This window comes from Mustela nigripes, chromosome 3 (genome assembly GCF_022355385.1).
Source record: "Mustela nigripes isolate SB6536 chromosome 3, MUSNIG.SB6536, whole genome shotgun sequence".
Taxonomy (NCBI): Eukaryota; Metazoa; Chordata; class Mammalia; order Carnivora; family Mustelidae; genus Mustela; species Mustela nigripes.
This window is the reverse complement of record NC_081559.1, coordinates 168,829,058-168,855,456: the sequence shown is the minus strand read 5'-3', so window position 1 is coordinate 168,855,456 and position 26,399 is coordinate 168,829,058. Positions and strand designations below refer to the sequence as shown.

Below are 26,399 nucleotides of genomic sequence, written 5' to 3'. Positions count from 1 at the left end.
TTTGAGGCCAAAGGTACAGCTTTTTCTATACACTAACAAACTTTTATAAATTATTAAGTATGTAATATACCCTTTGCTCATTTCTGTGTCCTAATAACTTAGTAAATTATCTTGTCCAAATGCAACAACAGAATACAGACTGTATTATGGTCACCTAATAATGATTTTCTAGAACCTTATGTTCACAGATGAGATATTGTAATAAGGCCTAGGGCTAAGAAGTCTCTGGCTTGTTTGGGATTGCTCCGGGTCTTTGGCACAAATATGAAGAAAATGTATTTGTCATATCTTCCTCTAATATTATTACTTTGGGTCATTATGTTACCATGCATATGTCTTGCAGTATTAAGTTTCATCCACACTGTGGTGCTAGAAAAACAAGAATTGATTGTTTCCCTCCTAATCAGTGGATATGTATTTCTAAGTGTTCCTTATAAAATAAATATTTTCTTAAATTATAAATAGCAGCTACCTCAACTTTCATCAGATCCATGATAAAGTTATGATTTTACCTCTGAGATGCCTCCAAACTTCAGTGAGTCATCCTTTACCAAGATGACTGCAATAACTTTCTAATGTGTTAACCATAAAAATAAAACAGCCAAGTTATTTTATCAACAGTGGAGTTACTTGGGGATATCAGAGAATTGTAATTCGGGACATACAAGCCATAGGAAAACCTTAGGCAAGCCCAGCAAACAAAAGAGAGGAATGTTATTTTATGGAGAAGAATGAGGAAGTTGGGAAGGGTTGTTTGGAATGAAAGTCAACTGAAGAGCAGGAGTACAGGGAATGTTGATTTCTCATTAAATGACTTGCAGGAATAGTGCCATTTCTTGTAGGAGATGCATTTAGTGTACATCTTCTCCCTGTTAGAGTCTGTAATTGGTGATTCTCTCCTATTGGATATTCTTCTGTTGGGGTCGGTAATTAACAGTACTTCCTATAAATGATGTTGGATAGTAGGGTTCCCCCCGCTAGCCTCTCCACTGTATTTTTAGTGAGCTTTCCTTTTATTAATATTTACACTGGATTTTACCTTGCTTTGCTTCAGTCTGCTTTACATACTATAGTTGTAAGTAATCTTTTATAAATTCAAATCTGAACTTTACTCTCCTGCTTAGAAACTTAAATCCATTACATTAACTTATTGTTGAAGACAGGGCCTTTCATGATCCAGCTCCTGCCCAGTTCTCTAGCTTTGTTGTCTGAAGCCTTTTCTTATACAGATCTCCATGGTGCTATGTATTTCGGCCAGTTTGGCCTTCTTTTGGTTCTTTGAACACATGTTTTTGCTCCTACTTTGCCTGCTTTTCCTTCTGTCTCTGTGTGTGTGAGTGTGTGTGTGTGTGTGTGTGTGTGTGTGTAGATATATTCCTTCATGAGCTAACTTTATCCTTACTAGCTTGGCTTAAATTTCTGAAATCTTTCATCAGTTCCCCTACTCCACAGACCAATGCCCAGTGTTATTTATTCTCATGGTACCTGGTAATTTTTCTTCTCACCATATTACAGTTTCATTATATATTTACTTTTGTGATTATTTAACTAATGCTCATTTTCTCACTGAATCATAAGTGGTAAGAAGATAGATTCTGTGCTTTTTGCTCATCATTGTATCAATGGTGTCTATTAAAATATTGCCGAATAAATCAGTGAATGAATGTAAGTCAGCCAGGGCTGAAGGCAGGTATAGAAGTAGGAACCAATAAACAGTATGGAAAAAAATTGGAATACAGTAAGTTTGAATTTTCTGTTGTTTTTATTTTTAAATTTTTTATTTACAGTAAGTTGAGTTTTGTATTAAGGTAAGGTATTGGCCCAGCATAGTTTCCTTAATTATTTCCCGTCAGCAGAAATTAATTCTAAATCATGGGCAGCCTGAGCTATAAGGGTTCCTTTCTGCGGATGAGGGAAGAAAGAGAGGAAGCAGAGATCACATTTTATAGATTAAAATTAAGTAAGTAGGTGTGCCTGAGTGTCTCAATCAGTTAAGTGTCTGCCTTTGGCTCAGGTCATGATCCCAGGGTCTTGGGATCAAGCCCTAGTTGTGCTCTCTGCTCAGCAGGGAGCCAGCTTCTCGCTCTGCCTGCTGTTCTCTCTACTTCTGTGTGCACTCAGGGGTTCTCTTGCTCTCTCTCTGCCAAATAAATAAATACTTTAAAAATAATTATGGAAGTAGCTAAGAAAGTAGATCTTAAAAGTTCTCATCACAAAAAAATATGTGAGGTGATGGATGTGTTCAGTAATTTACTGCGGTAATCATTTCACAATATGTTCGTACATCAAGTCATTATGTTCTACAACCTTAAACTTATACAATGGTATATGCTAGCTACATCACAATATAAGTGGAAAAAAGTAAAAATAAAATTATGGAACTCACTCATGCCCTAGTGGGAAACCGTGTTCTTTAACTAGGAAACCTTGTTTCTATTCCAGGTAGACTATTTTGTTCTGTACCCTTAGGAGAGATGTGAGAAAACATTGGAGAAATCACCATTTGTGCTTACCTTTGTTTCCATAATTGTATAATGAAATAATAAAAAATTCTCATTATTTCTTAATGTGTGTTAAGAAAGGAAAGAGATATAATAAAGGTAAAAGCACTTTTTAAAATTAACCCATAATATTATTTGCCTCAGGGGTACAGGTCTGTGACTCATCAGTCTTACACAATTCACAGCACTCACCATAGCACATACCCTTCCCAGTATCCATAGCCCAACCACCCTATCCCTATCCCACCCTCCAGCAACCCTCAGTTTGCTTCCTGAGATTAAGAGTCTCTTATGGTTTGTATCTTTCCCTGGTCCCATGTTGTTTTGAGGTAAAAGCATTTTAAAAACTGTAAAAATTCTCTCTAAAATAGATGTAATATTTGCCCAAAAGACAGAAGATCTTAAATTTTAGAATTCTCTGCTTTTTAATTCATAATTGCAAGGAAGAGGTGCCTAAAAGAAAAGGTAATGGCATGAAAAGCCCTGTCTCTCTTATAGCTACTGTCAGGGATGGTTCAGTTTTGTTTACTGTTTATCCTCTATGCACAGTGCCTAGAAATTGTTTTAGAATGAATAATATAGTGAATTTGTCCCAAAGGCCTTTGTGATTAGCATTCTGTGATTTCCTCACCTTGTAAGCATCCTGCAGAAAGAAATAATCTTGAGACAAAATTTGTGATGTTTATTTTTCTTATATTTCAGCTGTGGCAGAAGTAAAACTTCGAAATGATCAATATACACTGGAACACATGCATGCTTTTGGAATGTATAATTACCTACACAGTGATTCATGGTATCAGGACAGCGTCTACTACATTGATAACCTTGGAAGAGTTATGAATTTAACAGTAATGCTGGTAAGAAAAATATCTATAATGGGATTTTCCAGTAAATCTGATTCTTAATTTTCATTGAGAGAATTGAGGTATACACATTTTTTATATATAGAATCATTCCTATCATTAATCTATATAAAACTCTATTCTGTTTAATTCAGTTTTAATTGTTGCCTTTATTCCTGTTATACTTAAGTAGTCCACTTCACTCCCACCAATGAGCAACTACTCTGATGGGTTTTATAGATCAATATTGGTATAACTGTTCATGTCTGTTTTTTCTAAGATGAAGTGTTAGTCCTGACTATGACAATGGATTTGTCTATTTTTCCTTTAGTTCTTGCTTTTTGTATTTTTAATTGTGTTAATTAGGGTACGGACATTTTTTCTGCTATGGATTTATCCTTTTAGCATTATGAAATGCCCCTCCATCTCTAGACTCTGGTAATGATTTTTGTCTTGAAATCTCCTGGTATTAATGCAGTCGTGCTGGCTTTTTTGTTTGTTAGTAATATATATCTTTTTCTACCCTTTTTCTTTCAGTTTATCAGTATTGTTGTTTTGAGCCTGATGCCTTAGACCTCTCAGCCATCCTGACATGACAGTGTTGTTATTATTAAAGTACATCTCTTGTAAAGAGCATGTAGTTGGGTCTTGTTTTGTATCTAGCATGACAATCTGTCCTTTAATTGAAGGGCTTGGCACATTTATATTTAATGTAATTACTAATATCATTGGGTTTATGTTACCATTTTGCTGTCTTTTCAGCTTGTCCCATCTGTTCTTTTTTTCTTTATCTCTGTTCCTTCTTGTTTTTGGATTAAGCAAATTTTCTTAAAATTCCATTTAATTTTCTCTTGGCTTTTATCTAAACCCTTCTGTATTATTATTTTAATGGATAATATAGATTTTATAGTATTCATCCTTAACTTATAGTCTTCCTCTAATTAATATTTTACTATAAAAATGTAACAATAATATATTTCCTTTTATTTCTCTTATACCCTTCAGGCTATTTTTGTCCTGTACTTTACTTCTTGTTGTAAATTCCACAATAGATTGTTAGTGTATTTGCTTTAAACGGTCAGAATAATAATAGCTTCCTGAGTATTCCCGGCTCCTTCTAGCACAGTTCTACATTGCCTCTTCAGAAGTATCAGTCTGATTTTTATTTAAGATTCTACATATAAATGAGATCATATGGTATTTGTCTTTCTCTGACTTATTTCACTTGGCCTGAAGCCCTCAGGGTGCATCCATGTTGTTTTAGTTGCAGGATTTCATTCCTTTTTATGGCTAAATAAAATTTTAGAAAATTTTATAAAATGCATTTTCTTTATCCATTCATATATTGATGGACATAGGTGTTTTTTGTTTGTTTTAATATTTTGGCTATTGTAAATAATAATTCAGTGAACATAGGGGTACATAAATCTTTTCAAGTTAGTGTTTTTATTTTCTTTGGATAAATACAGGAAAGAGGAATGACCGAGTCATATGGCAGTTAGACTTAAGCCCCGTCGCATCTAGTAAGCTTTCCCTGACATCCTCCCTCAGTGCCTCCAGGAATATCCAAACCATTGGCCTCACATTTGTGTGTACTTTGAATTCCTTCTAGGCCAAGGGTTGGCAGACCTTTCCTGCACAGGGCCAGATTATTAATATTTTAGGGTTTGTAGTCTAGACAGTCTTATGTCATGACTGGTCGGTTTTGCTGTTGTGGTATGAAAACAGCATTAGAGGGCATCTGGGTGGCTCAGTTGGTTAAGTGACTGCCTTCAAGTCAGGTCATGATCCCGGAGTCGCAGGATCAAGTCCCATATCGGGCTCCCGGCTCCATAGGGGTCTGCTTCTCCCTCTGACCTTCTCCCCTCTCATGCTCTCTCTCCCTCTCTCTCTCCTATAAATAAATAAAATCTTCAAAAAAAAAAGAAAACAGCATTAGACACTATGTAAATCAATGAGTGTGACTGCATTCCAATAAAACTTCATTTTTAAAAATGACATTGTCCAGATTTAGGTCATTGAGTGTAGTTTGCCAACCCTTGGGCTAGGCCCTGGGTTTTTTTTACATTTCTATAATCCTGCCATCCCACAGAAGGCGTGGTCAGTATGTTTATTGAAATAATAACAGCTGTTTAAAGCATGTTCTTATCCTTTGGAGTTGGCTTTGCATTCTTTTTCGCATTCTCTCTCTTTTTTTTAGATTTTTTAATTTATTTGATAGCAAGCATGTGTGTATGATGAGGGTCAGAGGGAGAGAGACACTCCTCAAGCAGACTCCTGCTGAGCAGAGAGCCGTAAATGGGGCCTGATCCCAGGACCCTGAGATCATGACCTCAGCAGAAATCAAGAGCCGGTCGCGTAACCAATTGAGCTAGCCAGGCTTTTCTTGATAGGATTTTTCTCTTATTATTTCATCTTCAGGCTCAGATGTGAGTCTTTGGTTTGGTGAGATAATTTTACTGAATAAATATTTACTTTTCTTCAGATGTTTATTAAATGCTGTTATGTGCTTTATGTGCTTTGTGGCCACATAGACAAATAAATTGATAACATGTAACATTGGAAGGAGGGATAAGATATAAACATAGTATGGAGAAAGAAATGATAAATGTTGAAAGATGAAGTGTTCAGAGAAGTTTCAGAAGAGATGTCACTTTAACAGAATTTTGAAAGATCAGTTAGTTTGCTGTGCAGATTGAGGCAGCTATGTCTGCACTGGATTTGAGAGGCACATTCAGCAAACTTCCCCAGGCATGTGTGTGCACTACAGGTACTCTAGCTTGATTTGCTAAAACACGGAGTGTGCATGGAAGGACCAAAACAGTACGCAGGCTGTGGTCGGAGAGGAGGACTGCAAGGTGGGTATAGGCCAGGTCTTCAAGGGAGGGAGGAGCAGTCATGGTATTCTGTGCTAGGCGAAGAGAAATGTTAAAAAGAAAGATGGATTCTTTGATTCATTTTAGTACTAACTGTGCTTGGCTGGGAGACGGGTGTGGGTAGGGTCATGGTTTTGGGCCAGCAGCTTGGTTTTATCAGTTCACTCGTTAGTAATCATGATTTGGAATACTATAACCAATTTAAATCACAAGATTGATTGGAAAAGTGGAAGGAAAGTTTAATGACAACATTTGAAATACTATAAGCATTGTGAACTGGTCAACACAGTTTTCTATTGGAAAGTTTTCATAGGAAATACAATATAATTTTATCAAGATAACTTATTTGACATGGAATAAAGGCAGAGACTAGTGTTTTTGATCCCTATTTCTGACCTATTCTCTGACTTCTAGGGACATCTTAGAATAACGAGTTATAGTTTCTTATTTAGTTTAGTCTATTTACCTATGGGCTCATTAAAGACATAATAGACACGTACACTCTATATGCACTGCCTGTTTGGATAGTGTGTACATAGAAGCTAAATGCCCTATATGCATACATGTGCAGTATATTATCTTTATATGACTATACATGTCCATTTTTTAGATTCTGTTATATTTTGTTTGGGAAGACAAATCTAAAATCTGGAAATTCTCTAATACTGAGTTATAGAGCCAAAGTCATAGTCTAATTTATACTATTCACTTGACCTTCAAAATATTTAGTGAATATTTACTATATGTTACACATTGTCATAGGCACTGGGAATGCTACAGCATACAAAATAAAGTTTCTTCTAATTTATTAATTCACGCAGAATATGAATGACAGTTGACTCTTGAACAATACTGGGAATCTGAGCACTAAACCCCTCCTCCCTCATTGCACAATCAAAAATTTGCAGTAGAAAAGTACAACTTTTAATTCCCAAGACTTAATAGCTTACTGTTGACCAGAATAGCTTACTGATAACATGAAGTTAATTAACATATATTTTATATATGCATAATATATTTATATTTATTTTTTATAATTAATACTGTTCATTTTGTTTGTGGTGATATGTCAGATTTTCATTAATGTTTTACTTACTTCCTTAAAGGAATTGGAGAACTTTCTGGAATTGGAACAGTTTAGGACTAGAATAACCCTTTCCTTATATGTTAAATAAAGATCCTGTTTGAACCCATTTTATTATATATTCTTTTGTTGTTTTCAGTGATAAGTCTTCTAATTACTTATCCAGCTGATTCTTTGGTAATTGGTTTAGTTAAACAGTTTCTTTGGTCATTTTATAATATACTTTTTTGCTAGGGAAAATTATTCATTTCTTCTTATTCTTTTCAAATTTGTTCCTGTAATTTGCACGTTTTATGCTCTCAAGATTATCTCCTCTCTCTTTTTCCTTTCTCTATATTTTCTCCTTTTCCTTAATCAAACTTTAGAAGGGTATTTTCATTATTATTTTGTTTATAAAGAACCATGTCTGGGGTTATGTTATTTTATTATTTATTTATTTAGAAAGATTTTATTTATTTATTTGACAGAGAACACAAGTAGGCAGAGAGGCAGGCAGAGAGGGAAAGAGGAGGAAGCAGGCTCACTGCCGAGCAAGAGCCTGATGCGGGGCTCAATCCTAGGACCCTGGGATGATGACCTGAGCTGAAGGCAGAGGCTTTAACCCACTGAGCCACCCACCCAGGCACCCCTATTTCATTTATTTATTTATTTATTTATTTATTTAATTTGTTTTGCTTAGTTCAGTTTTCGCCTTTGGTTTTCAAACTGTATTGCACATTAGAATCACTTGGAGTAATTGATAAAAACTAATTTCAGATAATGGTTTTTAAAGATTTGGATTCAGTATGTCAGGGTTGGTCATGGTCTGGGAATCTGTATTTTATCAAGGATTGCATATGATTTTGCTCCTGGTCCAGTGACCAAGTTTTGAGAAACTCTGCCCCTGCAGTGCAGAAGAATATCATACTTATTTCTGTTTTTCTGATAAGCAACATAGGAAACTGACCTGTTGTTTGAACTTCTGTGTTGAGGGCAGGTAGAGATTGTTGGCCACTGGTTACACATTGGCTTTTGTTTTAAAGCAGAAAAGTTGTTCTAATATTGCCATTTTATTGTCTGATTTTTCCCCCTGAGTCAAAGGCACACATGTACATATCTCAGAGAGGTTCTTTTGCTGTGGCTCATTTACAAATACTCCCACCCTGTTAAAAGCATATTAAATACTATTGTGGGCAAAGAGAAGGCAGTAGGGCCAAGAAAGGAAATCCACACATTGTCAGACCTTGAGATTTCTGTCAGGAGCCAGCAGATGGCAGCAGTTCCACACACAGGTTTGTAGAGGCATTCTATGAAGTCAGTTTATTTTGTCAGTTTATAATTCTTAAAGAAATGTCAGTGGAGAGTAAGTGCTTTTTAGGAAGCAGAAAATGCCTTAGGAAAGCAAAAAAAATATTTTAAAATTTAATTCTTATTTGTCATTTTATTAGGGTATTAGGGCTTCTTTTAAAATAATATGTTTTGTTTCTTAATATTTAAGGAATTCTGTTATAACATTTTCCCATTTATCTGAAAAACTAGTTTGTTTCTCTTAAAGAAGTGTGTCATCTCATGGTGCCTCAAGTTACACTTAAAAATGAGAGGAGAGTTACTGGATTCTGTGTGAAGTCCACATTTGTGAGGCCAAGTTTGAGTAACACACGGCAACTGCTTGTTAGTCTAGCTGAGTTGCATGCCAGTATCTCCAAACTAGCATCTCTAGACCTGAATCTGACCTTATTTTCTATAGTTGCATTTATTAATATGGAGCCAGTTATTTACCTGGTTAAAGAAAAAAAGAAAGGAGGAGTAAGTTATTTGAACTGTTATGTATTTAATGAATTATTAAAAGTTTTATTTTATATAGACACATTACTCAAATTCCACTTAATAAAACATCATTTCTTAAAGCTTTAGCAAAAAAAGAGAAAGGAAAAAGGTAGTTTTCTTTTCTTTCAAAATACAGAAGAGACCATCAGCTTCTGGAGTGGGGTCAGTTAGGATTTGAATCTTAGCCCTGCCATTTTCTTAACAATGGAGTTCTAGACAAATGATTTAAGTTTTTTGAACAGAGCTCTTTATCTCTCAAAGTGTGCATAATGATTTCAACTTCATAGGATTTTGTAATTGTTAAATGAGATGGTAAAAAATCAAAGCACTTATTTATACGGTGCTTGTACATTGTAGTTATTCAGTAAATGTTCCATTCATCACTGCAGTTTTCTTTTGCAATTCAGCTGTGAAATGTTACTGCAGAACTATTTTCAGCGCTTTGAACAGTTACATTAACCTCTTATTTTGTCTGGAAGAAGAAAATGATTGGGTGGGACAAAGACATAGATGCCAAAATCATAAAGCATTATTATGAGGACACTTTGTAAAACTGTCAGTAGAGGTTATTCAGAAATAATTTAATATTCTAAGATATACAGAAGAAAGTATTATTGCATACGGTCCATTTAAAATTAAATGTACCCTTTGAGAATTAGATTTCAAAAATTAGGAACATTCAGGTCACTTTCGCTTAAACTATCATTTAACTTAAATAAGAGAGACACTGTTTTCTTTTGTATTTTAATTTAATTTTTAGTTTTACATGTATATACTTGAGTATCTTAATCATTTTATTGGATATCAAAATCATTTATCTAATAATTAAACTGACCTTGTATTTAAAATAAAGTAGCTTAAAAACACATTCATAATTGTAATTGAAATGAACCATAGTGATTTAACAAGTTTATTAAGCCCTGCATTTGTTGTAACAAGTGGTTCACTAGATTAGAATCAATGAAGGGCATGTAGTGGGGGAGACCACTGGGAAACTTTTTGGAACAACTGTTTTGAGGAAGAAGTCCCATTTATTTTATCCCATTAATATCTTTTAAACTATTTATATTACACATAAATTGCTCAGTGTAAAGAAAAAGAAGCAATATATTTGAAGCAAAAATGGAAAGCTTCCCCTTGCTTTCAGTCTTCCCTACTGCCATTTACACTGCTATCTTTTTCTCATTCTGGTGGTCAACACTGTTAACATACCAGCATGTGTCTGTGTATACCTTACTCTGCTGTCATATCACAACAGTTTGTTGTTTCAGTATATATGGATTCATACTGTACGTATTTTGGATCTTTTTTTTCAGTTATTATTTTGAAGATCTTCTTATGTCAGTATTATAAATCCACTTCCATATATTTAACAGTTATTTGGTATTCCAAAGGATGGATATTTAACAATTAATCATCCTTCTTCATTGCTCTCCAGACAAAGATGCTGGGTACCCATGTATAGTTGAACAAGTTGGATTTATTAATTTTACAATAGAGGAGAGTCTACACCATGGGGAACCAAGTGTTTAGTAAGAGGATGTTAGAAAGGATTTATTATAGGATTGGGCTTGTGTTAGGTGATTTTATTTTTTCTGGTTAATTTTTTTTAACCATAGTTTTCCTATATATGTCTTTACCCATTTGAACATTTTTTTGGATAGTCATATATTTCTTGTTGAGTTGCTAAGGTTCTTTATATGCTATAGATAGTGGTCCTATGTTATTTTTGTGGCAAATATTTTTCTCCCTGTCTTATACATGTCTTTTATTTTTCACAGGAAGACTTTCTCCACCCTGAAATTAAAATGTGATTAATCTTCTAACCAAATTATCTTACTTTTTCTTTAAAACATTTAGATTATTAATCTATCTGGAATGTGGAAGTTTTATGTGTGCTGTGAGGGAAAGAACAATTTTTCCCCCATCTCTAGTATCCCAATAGCATTTGTTGACCACTCCCATTTATTTCTCACTAATTGGAAATACATCATGTTCTGAACACCTACATAGACATCAGCCTACAATAAAATATCTCTTAATTGACCTCCATTTAATTGAGTGACTGGAGTAACTGATATTCTTTCTTCCCTTCATATAATATACTGACTGGAGACCACAGTAAGCTTCATAGTTTACTGCTAGTAGGCTACTCAGTACTATGCTGATAACAGTGCTATTTCTGCTAGTTGAGTTTTACATCACTAATACTCAGATGTAGTCATTCTAAAAACTTTATGCCAGCTGTGCTTGTCATTATATTTTTATTATTTAATCAGTATTATGTTAATCAGTACAATCTGAATACAAAAAGAAGGAAGGGTGCCATTTCAAAGAAAACTAAACTAGATGCTTTGGAAAGAGACATGGGTCACTAAAAAACTTGTGGCTGGCAAGGACATTTTGTTTACTTAAATTTTGTTAATATATGCATTTATCTAAGTAATTCTAGGAACAGAGAATGAAATACATGAGTGAAGAATTACTTTTGGCTTGTAGGAAACTCTGTTAATTGAAAACAAAAACTTTAGCAACAATAATAAATTATTGAATTGAGTATATCTGATATATAAGATGTTAATTTCCTGAAATGTAGACCTTTTTATATATTTTCTTATAAGACATTTTAATGATGCAGTCCATCTTATAATTTCAAATTTTAAGGATACAGATACAATAAAAATGTGCTAACAGTAACCTAAGCTGTTAATAGTCTGTAAGTGTACTGTTTTCATACCACAGGTGGATGTCTTTGGAGGCATTTAGAACATGATGTAGTGTTTCCAGTTCATTAAAAATACTAATCATTTAGTCTAAACTTAAGACCAAGTTACTACAGTGTATTAGTTATTTCTTGCTGTGTAATATCTTACTTCAACACTTAGTGCTTTGAAACAATAAATACTCGTCATCTCATAGTTTTTGTGGGTTGGAAGTCAGAGTGGCTTAACAAGGTGGTTTCTGTGTCAGTGTTTCTTATGAGGTTGTAGCCAAGATGTTAGCCCAGAGAGCAGTGATCTGAAGGGTCAAGGAGGGCCTTCAGATAGTTAGCTCACCGGGTGCTGGGTATTGTCAGGAACCCTTATGTCCTCCCCACCTGGGTCTACCACGTACAGTACCACAATACAGTAGAAGGGAGAGCAAGATAGAAGATGTAACAGAATTATCTATGACCAAGTTTGAGAAGTCACAAACTCACTCCTGCCATATTTTATTAGTTAGAAGCTCATACTCAAAGGAAGGGGAGTTAGGCATCTTTTCTTAAATAAGAGAGTAACCACTACACTGATACTTACTCTGTGTGCATATTGATCAAGGAGAAGGAAGGATTCACTTATAATGTTTCATTTCTTTTTAGGACACTGCTTTAGGAAAACCACGAGAAGTGTTTCGACTTCCCACAGATCTGACAGCATGTGACAATCGTCTTTGTGCATCTGTCCATTTCACATCTTCTACGTGGGTTACCTTGTCAGATGGAACTGGACGATTATATCTCATTGGTACAGGTGAACGTGGAAATAGTGCTTCTGAAAAATGGGAGGTGCGGTTTTGTTTTTGTTTTTTAGACTTAAGCAAAGTCTTGAAAATATGTATAAATTAGACCTTAGTGATTTTGAAATTACTCTTTCTGGGAGTGGTTTCCATGTGGCTTCTTCATCATTATAATAAAATGCTTTGGATTTTCTTAATTCAATTATAAATGGATACCTTTTACAAAACTGGTTTGATTTGGGGTCATTGCAGTTGTCAAGAACTGCATTCATTTGTTCAGCAAATGTCCACTGAGTGCTTTATATATGTGTAAAGCGGTACAATAAAGTATTGGCATTGCCTCCTGCTTGATGAAGAGTTCGCCAGGAATTACGCTGGAATATCTTTTCTCCTCTACTCATGTTACATTTGCTGGTATCTTTATGGGCCCAGCATACTTCTGAGGCACCACAATGCTAGCTATCTGGTAAGTTGCCTTTGGTCAAATACTAGTTTACCAGAGTGTCCCCTGCTTAGAAGAATATACTATAAAATATAGTAATGTGCCAATCTCTAAGATGCTATTTTTATTTCAGCTTTTTCTTAGGATTTTTATTTATTTGACAGAGAGAGACACAGCAAGAGAAAGAACACAAGCAGGAGTAGTGGGAGAGGGAGAAGCAGACTTCTGGCAGAGCAAAGAACCCAATGCTGGGCTCAATCCCAGTGACCTGAGCCGAAGGCAGACAGGCAGACACTTAATGACTGAGCCACCCAGGCTGCCCCTTTCAGTTTTCTTAAAACAGGGTAACATTTTTAAAACTGAGGGGCAGACTAGAATTTTAATAATAGTAAGTAAGGAATTAATTTCTTTAGAGCCACAGTTTTTGAAGGTGGGAAAGAATGACCCGGAGTTATAAGTGTATTGTGATACTGCTCTTGTCTGAATCTCAGCGAGTGGTTTTTTAGTTCTGCGTAAAGAAATATGAACTTAATATATTTATATCTTATGAAATATTTTTATCAGACCAACAAATGCCTACAAAGATCAGGTTTTTATTATTTGAGAAAAACCAAGAAGGTTGTAGAACCAAATGGCTTGCCTTTCTTACTAAGTTATATTAAATGGAATACTACCAAATTGCAATAACTCAAAAAACTAAACAAAAAACATAAATAACCAGAACAACGGTAGTCTGTTTGTAGGGGGCCTTTGCAGGTCTTTATAGTCACAGATTTAAATATTCATTGGACATTGTGACATTTTTCTGCTTGGCCTCTAGTAATAATTTCTTTTTCTTTTTTCTTTTTCTTATGGAGGCAGTGTGATATGTAGATAGCATAGCTGTTGAAACATTTGGAAGGAGTTTGGAGAGTGAGGGGCAGAAGAATGAAAATTTATGAATTATCAAGCTGTGGATTCTGTTGGTTTGAGCAGGAAGAGACGCACTGACGCAGGTCACCTTCAGCTTAAAAATAAAACCACATACTCTGCCGGAAGGAAATTCATTCTGATTTATAAATCATTTGGTTTATGTTCTATGTTTCCCCTTGGTGCATATTTTAGGCCTTTAATGATATTTTTTAAGTCATTTAAATTTTTTTAAACTCTAAATTTACTTCATGCCCTCTTCAGTATACACTGCTATAATGAAAGGTGCTATAAGCACCTTCTGAGATGTTTGCAGTTAATAATAGTTTTGGTTGGGGAGAGGAGTGGGACAGGAATGGACTTGGGCATTAACTGAGGTGGGAGGGATACTGTGGAATATTGATTACTTTAAGAAAAAAACTTAGGAGAGCGTTAGGACTTTGGGGAAATTGGTGGCAAAGAGAGGAAGCTAAAGGTAAGAATGGTTGGGGGGTACAGTGGGGTATAAAGGGGCCAAGTAAGAGTGGTGATAACTGCAGTGTTGAAAGAGAAATAAAGGGAGACAGGAAGACTGCCTGCTTTGCCAGTGTGTTGCCTCTAGTCTGATGAGGGTGCTGTTGGCAGCACTAGCACACACGAGTTGCTAGGCTTGTTCAGGAGAAGGGAAACTTCAGCCTAACAATTTATAAAAGTTTAGACATCTACTCCCTGATCTCATTCCAGTCCCTTTCATTCACATGGGAGAGAAAAAAGAGGAGACAACAATAAACTAGCTACGTGTACCTGACAAAATTTACTTTTTTTTTCCTCCCTTTGGTTTCCTGTTGTCCCCCAAAGAAAAGTGAAACCCGAACAACTAAAACTTATCTATCATCTCAGTTTTGAGTATTCGAGATATTCTTTGCTGTTCTTGCTATTTTCTGTTTGTGGAAGACCACAGAATGGATTCCAAAGGTCTCCTATTTGACTACTTTGGGCAGAGGTGCTAAACACTTAGGGAAATTGACATTAAAACACACTTTTCTTTACAAGGCTTTGAAGCAGGAGCTGATAGGATTCCAGATAAAGGGTTTTTTTGTTATTATTATTTTTTTTAAAGATAGCTTTTGTCATTTTGGATATTTTCTTCAACCATTTTTTTTTAATTTATTCAAAGATCTTGCTTATTGAACAATCTTAAAATATCTCTTCTTTTTCATTTACTCTTAAATAAGTATGAGCCCTTTAGATTGTGTTGATGATGGAAAAAAGAATTTGTTAAGATTTTGTGTCTCTGTATAGTGCTTAGATTTGCTTTTTAAAAAGACACACTTCAGTATTATATTTAAGTAGTTTGTTGAATTGCAACTTTTAAATGTAAAGGGGCTCTTTTATTTTTGAGAAATAAAGTTTGAGTGGTGTCTCCAATTCCTTTGACTCTGACCTTTGCAGACTCTTAAGAAACAAATGGAAGAACTAAACAAAAACAATAAGAAAAACCATACATACACATGTGTGCACACATGTTCATAAACATGAACAATATTCAGAAACTAGAGGAACAAAGCAGAAATAAATCATACACAAATAGAAGAGATAAAGGAATCAGTATTGACCAGCTCATGGCCTCTTTTGTAGAATTCTTTTCTAGGAGCCTGCTTCTAGTTCTCTTTCTTCTTTTTATGCTACTTGGACACCCTGTCATTTTCCTTGTTTTTAAGCCAAGAGTACTGATCACTTTTCTCTATTAAGCAAATAGGCATTTTTTAAAAAACGTTCTTTCTTCAAAGAATGTTATTTGAACTTGCAACCTTTATTTAAAGGCTTTTTTCATTTTTTTATTTACAAATTACTTGTTTTCTTGTCAGAATTCTGTGCATTCCTTCTGTGCCGCCTGCATTTGTGTATATGTACATTTTTGTATGTGTAACCTTTTTTTTTTGCAGATTATGTTTAATGAAGAGCTTGGGAATCCTTTTATCATAATTCACAGTATCTCACTGATGAATGCTGAAGAACATTCAGTAACTACCTTACTTCTTCGAATAGAGAAAGAAGAATTGGATATGAAAGGAAGTGGGTTCTATGTTTCTTTGGAATGGGTCACTATCAGTAAAAAAAATAAAGGTAAAATATAACGACATTGTGAATGAATAGTGGTTGGCACCATTTAGTAGATTGTGAAATGCAGAGCTGTTCCTGTAAATGCTGTTGACTTTTCTTAGGTAGCGTTGCTGTGATTCTAATACCTGACACCTAGTGGAATGAATAGTTTCTCTTCGGGTATGGATTATAGAAAAAATAATAATGTGCTTCCACTTATGGAAATAAAGGCTTCCAATTATGCCTTTTTATATAAAAGACATTCTTACATAATCTTAGAAGAATTTTAAGTGTGTATTTTCAATATATACAAGACTACATAAGTATATTCTTCTGTGTGTGTATATTACATAAACAAGGATTTATATATATTGTTGAATGTAAATTATAAATTACAATGTCATCGAAATATCAAATAAATATAAATACCTAGATGGAAACAAATACCTTTATTTCCTTAAATCTTAACTGATTTTTTTCAGATCTAATTGAACTTTGCTGTTTGTTTCTACCTTCAGGAAAACTGCTGGTTTTTCTCACTTAGAATGCTTCCATCTTTAAAAAAAAACCCTTGGTCTATTTGAATCTGTGTGCCAGGCTTCTAACTTGGACATTAGAAGTTATTTTTTTCCTTTATCAATTATTATTCATTTAATGGTGTATCCTTGCTTTTCACCTTGCTTATTAGTTCTTACTTGAAAACTAAGTGGATTTTTTTTTTTTTTGTAGTTGAGAACTGAGGGAGCATGTTTCCATGATGACTGTCTGCTGTTTTTCTTAGTTTTTATTAATTTACTAATTTAACTTATGAATCTTAAATTGTAGCTGATCCTTGAACAACAGAGGTTTGAGCTGTGCAGGTCCATGTATATGTGGTTATTTTTTTATAAACAAAGGACAGCACTGCAAATTTATTCATGATTTCCTGAATAACACTTTCTTTAACTTATTTTATTATAAGAATGTAGTGTGTAATACTTATATAAAATACATGTTAATCGACTGTTTTGGTTATCAGTAAAGCTTCCAATCAACAGTAGTTAAATTTGGGGGGGAAGTCAAAAGTTATACACAGATTTTTGACTACACAGAAGACTGTTGTCCCTAACCTTTATATTGTTCAACAGTTAACTGTGAATTATAATCCAATAAAGGCTATTAGTGTCTGTTTTCTAAGAGGACTTTTTATTTTAAAATGAACTTGTGTATATGTACATACCTGTACATGTACATGTGTGCATATTGTGTGTGTATATACATATATGTGTAACAGAATAGTTTATAAGTAAATTGAGTAAACTTCCTAGATTTTTTTTTCTGTGAACCGTTTAATATAATTTTTGGTTTTTCTCAGTGTTGTAGTTTAATTTCTGGAGGAACATAGTAACTTAAAACTTTAGGTATTGGAAAACTTTCTGTACAGGTCTAGATGGTAACCATACAGTTTATATCACAACAACTCAGTTATGCCACTGGAGTCTAAAAGTAGCTGCAGATAAGATATAAATAAATGAGAAAAGCTGTATTCCAATAATACTTTATTTATGGACATTTGAATTTTATATAGCTTTAACATGTATTTAAATAGTATTATTTTGATTACTTTTAGTCATTTAGAGAAGTATAAAATTCATTGTTAGCCCACAGACCATATAAAAATATGCATAAACTAAGCTTTTTCTCCACTGGCCATACTTTGCCAATCTCTACTTTAGATAAGAGAAACTTTAATTTTTTTATTAAGGGATATAACTCGACAACTTACAGAGAAATCATGATGCATACTTTTCCTCTTGTTCTCTGGTTCTGTGGCAGCTGTATCTCAGTTCACGGTAACTTACCTGAGTATAGTGACACTCTGCTCAAGCTTCACCACCTGCATTTCCTTCGCTTTATGTCCTTGTCTCTACTGGACAGATATAATTAGACTCACTTTTCTTTTTATCTCCCAAGGTTGTAATTATAGGAGTATGAATCTCCCCATGGCTTAATTTTTCTCTCATTACTCTTCTTAATGTTTCATTCCTTTTACCCTCCCCCAAGTATTATTAATATAATAGTTATTCTTTTCCTTTTTTCTTTTTAATGAACATAGCAGTACTTTTGTAAGCTGTGTTGATGGAACATCTGATAAATTATGTTTTGTGGTCAAATAAATTTGAAAATGTGGGTGTATAATATCCCTATTATACATTAAACGTGTTAGAGGATTTAGAAATTTTGAGTAAAGGAGAATGTAATTTTAATCAGGCATTTCCCAACTTATTTAATCATGGAGTTCACTGAAATTCACCTGTTATTTTCTCTTGCACATATATTAGGAAAAGCCACCCTGTAAACTATGTAGTATCTTTCTTTGCCTTGCATCTACTGTGTAGGAAGTATGTTAGCTCATTCATAAATTTATAGGTCTGTTCCTAAATATGTATGAAGTGAATATAGGTGAAGATTTAGAGGGGAAAATGACAGATACTTTAGAACAGATTGTATCATCATTTAGAACATGTGACATTGAGTTGTGATTTTTGAGTACTCATTGTGAAGCTTACTTGTTAACAAGTACAACCCACTTTAAGAGAGTAACAGTATAAGTAAAGATGTGGACTCAACTGAAATGTTTGAGTACTGTAAAAAATCCCACCTATCCTCGAGAATAAATTCAGTTATTTTACAAGAGGTTTTCATGATACAGTTAATTTTCTTCTTTTATATTTTGTATCTTAAATTTTCTGTCTTAAAATTAAGTATCATTATGCTTGATTACAGTTGGCATGTAGATCTGTCTGTGTGTATAAAAATCATTTCTACCATAAACATTTCATTTTAGGGAAACCCATTTATCAATAGCTAGAATAGGCAGAAAAATAATCCACACCATACCTTTCCTTTATCCTTAGTGTGGCTCTTTTTAGAAGATGCCTATTATGTACCTGCTGGGAAAGTAGACAGGCCATAGTAAAGGAAAAGGTAGATCCATCCGAAGCTGGTATTTCGGGTAAGTTAGTTACTTTCAAAGTCTAGAGCACTGTTGTCCAGTGAAAATGTCTGCCAAGTGGACATATTTTACATATGTGCCATTTAATACAATAGCAGCTAGACATATGTGTGGCTGTTGAGCGTTTGAATGAAATGTGACTAGTGTGCCTGAAGAACTGAATTTTAAATTTCACTTAATTTTTATTAAATAGCCACTACGGCCAGTAGTATGCTACTTTTCACATTGGAAAGCACAATCTAGAGCAGATTTCATCAGACCTAGTATTTTAAAGTAGGTGTGTATTTGCAGAAAATTAGGTTCTAAATCTTTTTATCCCTTTGAAAAAACTCTTAGTGGCATGCCTTTTAATAGTACACTTAAAATACTTAATTAAAACTAATATACAAATACCTCTATAATATAGTGTTTTATTTGTAATTTTTTTATTCTAAACTACTTTGTTTTCTTACAGATACTAACAAATATGAAATTATTAAGCATGATACTCTCCGTGGAAAGTCAGTGCCACATTATGCGGCTATTGAGCCCGATGGGAAGGGTCTGATGATTGTCTCCTACAAGTCCTTCACATTTGTTCATACTGGTCAAGATCTTGAAGAAAATAAGAATGAGACCATGTCAGAGAAAATCAAAGGTAATTTTACTCTTTCCCTTCATAGAGCTTGTATGTGTTTATACAACACACATTTATGGCTGGTTTATCTTCCTGGTTAGGTTTTGGCTTCTATTAGGACAAGACAGGTTTTTAATTTTATTTCCCTTTATACTCGTTGTAATAGTCTTTTGTAAAATATGCTATTTAAATAGTATGAACTGTTTTAATTAGTAACTTAATTACCAAAAATATTTTTAAAAAATCTATACATTAGGGGCGCCTGGGTGGCTCAGTGGGTTAAAGCCTCTGCCTTCTGCTCAGGTCATGATTCTAGGGTCCTGGGATCGAGCCTCACATCGGGCTCTCGACTCAGCAGGGAACCTTGCTTCCTTCTCTTTCTCTGCCTGCCTCTCTGCCTACTTGTGATCTCTGTCTGTCAAATAAATAAAATCTTTTAAAAAAATTTTCTGTACATTAGCTTACCTGATAAGATGTTTAATAAATACCTACTAAATGAATAAATGATGTCTCTGTTATTGGTGTTTGAGAAGCTAGCATATTAGTATTGAAAATATTAATCTTTTAAAAAGTTAAACGCTGTTGATTTTAGGTTTATACTAAGGTATATGTTCTTAACTTTTAGTACTAAGCTGGAAAAAATTTCTTGAGGGCAAAATCACCAAGTTTTCCCAATGTTAAATGAGTAAATGGGTGAAGGTAATGTTTTAAAATGAAGACAATAATAAGGTCTTTCAAAAGAAATTTGTATTTACTGGGGCGCCTGGGTGGCTCAGACAGTTGAGTGTGGACTCTTGGTTTTGGCTCAGGTTATGAGCTCAGAGTCCTGGGATAAAGCCCTGCTTCGGCTCTGCATTCATCAGGGAGTCTGGTTGTAGGTTCGCTCCCTCTCCCGTTCTGGTGTTCACTCTCTCAAATAAATACATAAAAAATAAATAAATAAATAAAAATTGTATTTCCATACAAAGAATATGTACTCTTATATTCAAGAGAATATCACTCTAATAGCACTATTCATATTTCTGATGTTTATTAATCCAGAGAATAGTATATTTTACTGAACAGAGAGTTTCATAGTATTTAAGTTATACATATTAATCTTTGAATGTACCTTTTGTTAATTATATAAAATCAAAATTAGTTGCACTATTTTTATTTTTCCCCAGGTTTATATTTTCCCCAGGTTTATAGATATATGCACCTTTGAATATGAGAGTTGTGCTTGATGCCTTTTATTTAGCTTCCCAACAACTTGATTTCTTCATATGCAATGCGTTTTTTGTTAGATATCTCTAAGATCCCTTTCCAAATAAATTCTATTCTGCCTTAATTGTAGTAGTAAAGTCTTCCAGAGCTTAGTCAAAACAGCTATCATATCTCCAGACCACTTGCCCTTTAGAACTCTTGGTGAGTATTTGCAAAGGAGTGAAAGAGTGCCCTAATCTTTGGAACCATTTTACCTAGTAGCGGAGACACCCATGTGGTTCCAAGACAGATGGTATCCTGGGAGGGACACAACATCTTTTTAAATCACTACCTACCAGTTCAGGTATTGTTTTTCTTCTTTTTCACATTAATATTGAACTCCTCAATACATTATTATGTCATTTCTTCCCTTTCACTGTGAACCTCAAATTGCCTGTATTTTTCTGTTCTTCTACTAAACAGCCTTTACTTGTAAATGACAAATGTAATTTTTTTTCAAATTATGGATAATTTGTTAATTATAGCATGCATTCATAAAAATAGTCTTCTGAGAATATATACTGGTTTCATTTTCTGTAAACCTCAAGAAGACTGATACTGTCTGTTGCCTGTTTGGTGTTGTCATAATGGTATAAGTAATAGCATTTTCTTTTCTTTTCTTTTCTTTTCTTTTTTTTTTTAAGATTTTTATTATTTATTCAACAGAGATAAAGAGCACAAGTAGGCAGAGCGGCAGGCAGAGGGAGAGGGAGAAGCAGGCTCTCCACTGAGCAAGGTGCCTGATGCAGGGCTCAATCCCAGGGTCCTGGATATGACCTGAGCCGATGGCAGCTGCTTAACGGACTGAGCCACCCAGGTGCCCCAGTAGCATTTCCTTTGAAAGACTTAAGACACGGGGTGCCTGGGTGGCTCAATTAAGCATCTGCCTTTAGCTCAGATCATGATCGGGCTCCCTGCTCAGTGGGGAGCCTGCTTTTGCTTCTCCCTCTGCCATTCCCCACATTGGTGTGCTCTGGCTCTCACTCTCTAATAAATAAAATCTTTTTTTAAAGAAAAGACTTAAAACTTGATTTCTAAAAACACAGAAAGGCATTCAGCAACCAACGTTTGAGGAAATTATTTAGTTGTTTGTATGATTTTTAGTGGAGAGAGGTTTAAAAAATTCTGGCTTTCCCTTTAGTCTACTTCTATGGCCTTTAATTTTTACTAAAAACCGTGATTTTGTAGACTCTTCCTCATTCCGTATCTATCAGAAGTTATCCATGGAGTCATGGTTACATATAAACTGCCTTGTTAATTTTTGTGGTAGACAGAAAATTCAGTGAAACAGATTACTTGCCTTAAGGAGTTTATAGTTATCAATCTTTTAAGCTACAGTTGAAACTTACAGTGAGTTTATATTAAAAGTACTTCCAAAAAGGTGAGAGAGAGGTTCTGAGAGCCAGCTTAAAGGAATGTGATACAAGCTAGAAATTAATCCAAAGTAAAATTTTATACAAAAAATTTATTAATTTTTATATTTCTATATATCATGCTTGTTAGAGTTTATTAAACGTCAAATAGAAGTGACCCTTTAAGAAGATATATCATACTTAATGTTATATCTTCAAGCATATCTAGTACTTACAGTTTTTACACAAAACTGAAAAATAAAAAAACTAGTAACCCCCAAACAAGAATAGTAACCCACATTTGTTGAGGGTTTATGGTATATTTAATAACAAGATTGATAATAAATATTTTATCTGTATTAACTCTTAAATTTTAATAGTTCTATGAGATATGTAAGATTTTGTTCCTTTGTTTTGCTGATTAGAAAAAAGAGGGTCAGAGATGAATTGCATGCCAAAATTAATAAATGGTTGAGCCAAGGTTCAGATCTATGACTAGTCAACTCTGGAGTACTAGTTCCTAACCCCTATATTATACTTCTTTGTAATAAGCATGTGGACAGATTAATGTTTATGGATATCATTAAGCAAAAGTTTATTCTTTTTGTACTTAAGCCCTGTTTTTTTTCTTATTTCATGTTTGTGGTGTGAAGGGTTTTAAGGTATTTCTTAAGTAACTGGCTTTTTAGAAGATAAGCCAAAGAGATCGAGAAGGAGGTGAAGAGAGGATTCATTGGGAACTTAAGACAAATACACTGATAGCCCTTGAATTTCCTATGAAATTGCTTTCATGCAACAAAGTTGTGGGATAGAATAGCTAGTTCCTTTGTAAATAAATAATACCTTTTATTTTTGTATGGATTTGTATCTCACCAAGTGGTGGTCTCCTATGTCACAGAGTTACATCATTAGGGCAAGTCAAGGCAGTGGTGAAAGTTTCACACAGCGGTTCATGACATATGTGTCATTCTTTAGAACTAGAAATGCACTGTGTGTGTGTATGTGTGTGAAGAGAAGAATAAGGAGGAGGAAAAGAGGGGAACTGGGAGGAAGGGAGAGAATGAATGGGGCTAAAGGATTGCTCTTACTAGTATTTTATGAGTGTTTATGTCCCTGGAACATTAGGTAAGCCTGTAAGAGGAAATGTCAGGTGCAATTATTATAACTCTGAAAATTCCCCAAAGAGATCTGTATGTGTTTGTTTATAAATAATTTTTTTTGTGAGATCACTAGAAATTATGCTAAGATTTTTTTAGATAGGTATTCTTTTTTATGCTCTAGTCCCTAATTTTATGTACTCTATTCATACTTTTTTTTATTACATCATGTATTTTTCTTTTTCTGACAGAACCTCTATATTATTGGCAACAGACTGAAGATGATTTGACAGTAACAGTACGGCTTCCAGAAGGCAGTTCTAAGGAGGACATTCAAGTACAGTTTTTGCCTGAGCACATCAACATTGTGCTGAAGGGTCAGAGGTTTCTGGAAGGAAATCTCTATTCATCTATTGATCAAGAAAGCAGTACATGGATAATTAAAGAGAATAATAGGTATATGTAGACAGTTGTATTTATATTTGAATTTCTGGGTTTTTTTGTTTTGTTTTCTTTTTTTTTATCCTTTCCACAGTGGTTACATGAAAGTTGAATACTATAATAGGTCTGTCTATATTGCTGATTCATTTCTTAAGATAGATTAAAAATGGAGTTACTGTATCAAAAAGTATAATTATTAGTAACATTAAAGATGATACTGTAGTCATTGTTTACATTCTGTGGTAGAACTTTTCCTTACCAGCTCTGAATAAAATTATAACAATATTAACAGTAATAATAGATAAAAATGTTTTTGTTTTTAATGAGAGAGCCTGTATACAAGTTGGGGTAGGGCAGAGGAAGAGGGAGAAGCAGACCACCCACTGAGCAGGGAGCCCTGTGCAGGACTCAAATCCCAGGACCCCAGGGTTATGACCTGAGTCAATGGCAGACACTTCTACTGAGCCACACATGTGGCCCTAAAATGGTTATTTATTTTAATTAATACTTAAAAATTTTTAACTAATTTTCTTTTATTAATTTGTTTCCCAACTAGATAATAATTCTGTTCTTTAAATTTTAAGATATATAAAGGGTAAACAGTACGAAGGCTCCCTCGAGCCCAGGCCCTCCAGTCACCCTTCTCCCCATAACCACTATTACTAGTTTCCTTCTACAGGTGTTTTAGGCATATTCAAGCAGATTTATATTTTCTTGAACAAAAAAGATTTCAACATAACTGTATATAGTTTTTTACAGCTTACTTTTGTTGACTTTCAACAGTTAATCTTGGATAACTTTCCATAAAGTATACCTAGTAATTTATTCTCCTTTGTGGTTATTTATGGTATTTTATTCTATCAACCGCACAATCATTTTTTAAAAATGGTCCTGTATTATGGATATTTTGACTGTTTGAAATCTTTTGGTACAATGAATGACTTTCTAGGGGTGCCTGAGTGGCTCAGTGGGTTAAGCCTCTGCCTTCGGCTCAGGTCATGATCTCAGGGTCCTAGGATTGAGCCCCGAGTCTGGCTCTCTGCTCAGCAGGGAGTCTGCTTCCCCCCCCTCTCTCCATCTGCTTCTCTGCCTACTTGTGATCTCTCTGTCAAATAAACAAATAAGATCTTTAAAAAAAAACAACAATGAATGACTTTTTGGATGATTCAGTAGCTTCACTGAGTGAGACAGGTGTCAAACTCAATGAATTCTACATATAAAATCTGAATTTTATCTATAAATACCTCAGTTAAAAGGAATATGTAAAACAAATAGGTAAAGGTTGAGTGTCTTATAAAACTATAACCTTTGCTTCTGCTTTTAGTCCCCTTTGGAAATTTGTTGCCCCAGATCCTTTCCACATTCCTCAGGTATTTGGATTAATAAAATTACTCTTTTATTATAAATTAAGAGTTAGTAATCACTACATTCTGTGATAAAAAGGGTCAAATTTGGTCAGAAGTGGGTTAAAATTAGATATTTTTACCTTAAATATAATTTTCAATTTGTAATACAAGACCCATTTGGATCTTTGGTATGAGTCTAAATTCTGAGAGTCAAAAAAATGGTGTCTGCTTCAAAAAAGTTTAAGCTTTATCTTTTTAGATCCTGAATTCATTTTATTCATGGGGAAGTTTGGTGACTTGGTTATACTTTCTTTTTTAATGCAGTAAGAAAAATAGATTCGTGAGTAAATGATGTCATTTATGGTTTATTAAGAATTATTGAACTCTTCAGTATTCAGTAAATTCAATGATAAAGAATAATGATTTCTGTGAATCTGATCCCTTGTCTTTCTGTTTTGGCACATGGATTTTTCTTAAGCTGTTCTACTAATTCTTGGCTAACCAGTTTTAATCATGGTATATTTAAATAATCTTGTAATTCTTCCAACATTTTTCATAATCAGTCCTGCAAATGTTTATGAAAGCACTTTTATTGTAATTCTAATTAAAGTATATTACTCTTCTAGTGGGAGAGTGAAAAGTTGATCTGAGCTAGATTAAATTCAATCTCATGGACGTGGTAGTTTTCAGAAATTCAACCTTCAAGGTGATAAAAGTCATTTATAGAATCCTTACCAACAGTCTTACAACTTCTTTCTTTAAGAATACCATACTTATTAACACATCAAGTTATGAGTAGGTACCTGATTTTGCTAACAGTTTATCCATTTACCTGGATAATAAAGAGTTACCTGGATAATAAAGAACCTTGGAATCTATTGTTTCTGGTAATCACCCATCTGATTAGGGTTGGGTCACCACAGTCAAGCACATTGGCTTTTTGCTTCATTCTTTGTGAACTTTGACATGCTAACACACTGAATTCCTAACAGATTCTCGTAAAATTACTCTTTCCTAATTTTATTTTATTTTTAATTGAAGTATAATTAATATACAGTATTGTATTAGTTTCAGTTTTATAATACAATGATTCAACAATTCTGTACTTAATGGTTATCATGATAGGTGTAACCCTTAATCCCTTTACATTTTTTAACATCTTTTAAAAACTTAGTTAGAAGGTTCTTTAAGAGGGGTGCCTGGGTGGCTCATTGGGTTAAAGCCTCTGCCTTCGGCTCAGGTCATGATCCCAGGGTCCTGGGATCCAGCC

General features: G+C 34.1%; 1 protein-coding gene across 1 annotated transcript in view; it reads left to right on the top strand.

Annotated features, from left to right (window-relative positions):
- The window catches only part of NUDCD1 (NudC domain containing 1), a 79,288-nt gene that overhangs the window by 10,860 nt on the left and 42,029 nt on the right, over positions 1-26,399 (top strand). The window contains exons 2-6 of the mRNA XM_059392944.1: positions 3,204-3,358; positions 12,468-12,653; positions 15,881-16,061; positions 19,487-19,669; positions 23,594-23,798. Coding sequence (XP_059248927.1) covers positions 3,204-3,358; positions 12,468-12,653; positions 15,881-16,061; positions 19,487-19,669; positions 23,594-23,798 — 910 coding nt within the window. The remainder of the gene's footprint in view (positions 1-3,203; positions 3,359-12,467; positions 12,654-15,880; positions 16,062-19,486; positions 19,670-23,593; positions 23,799-26,399) is intronic.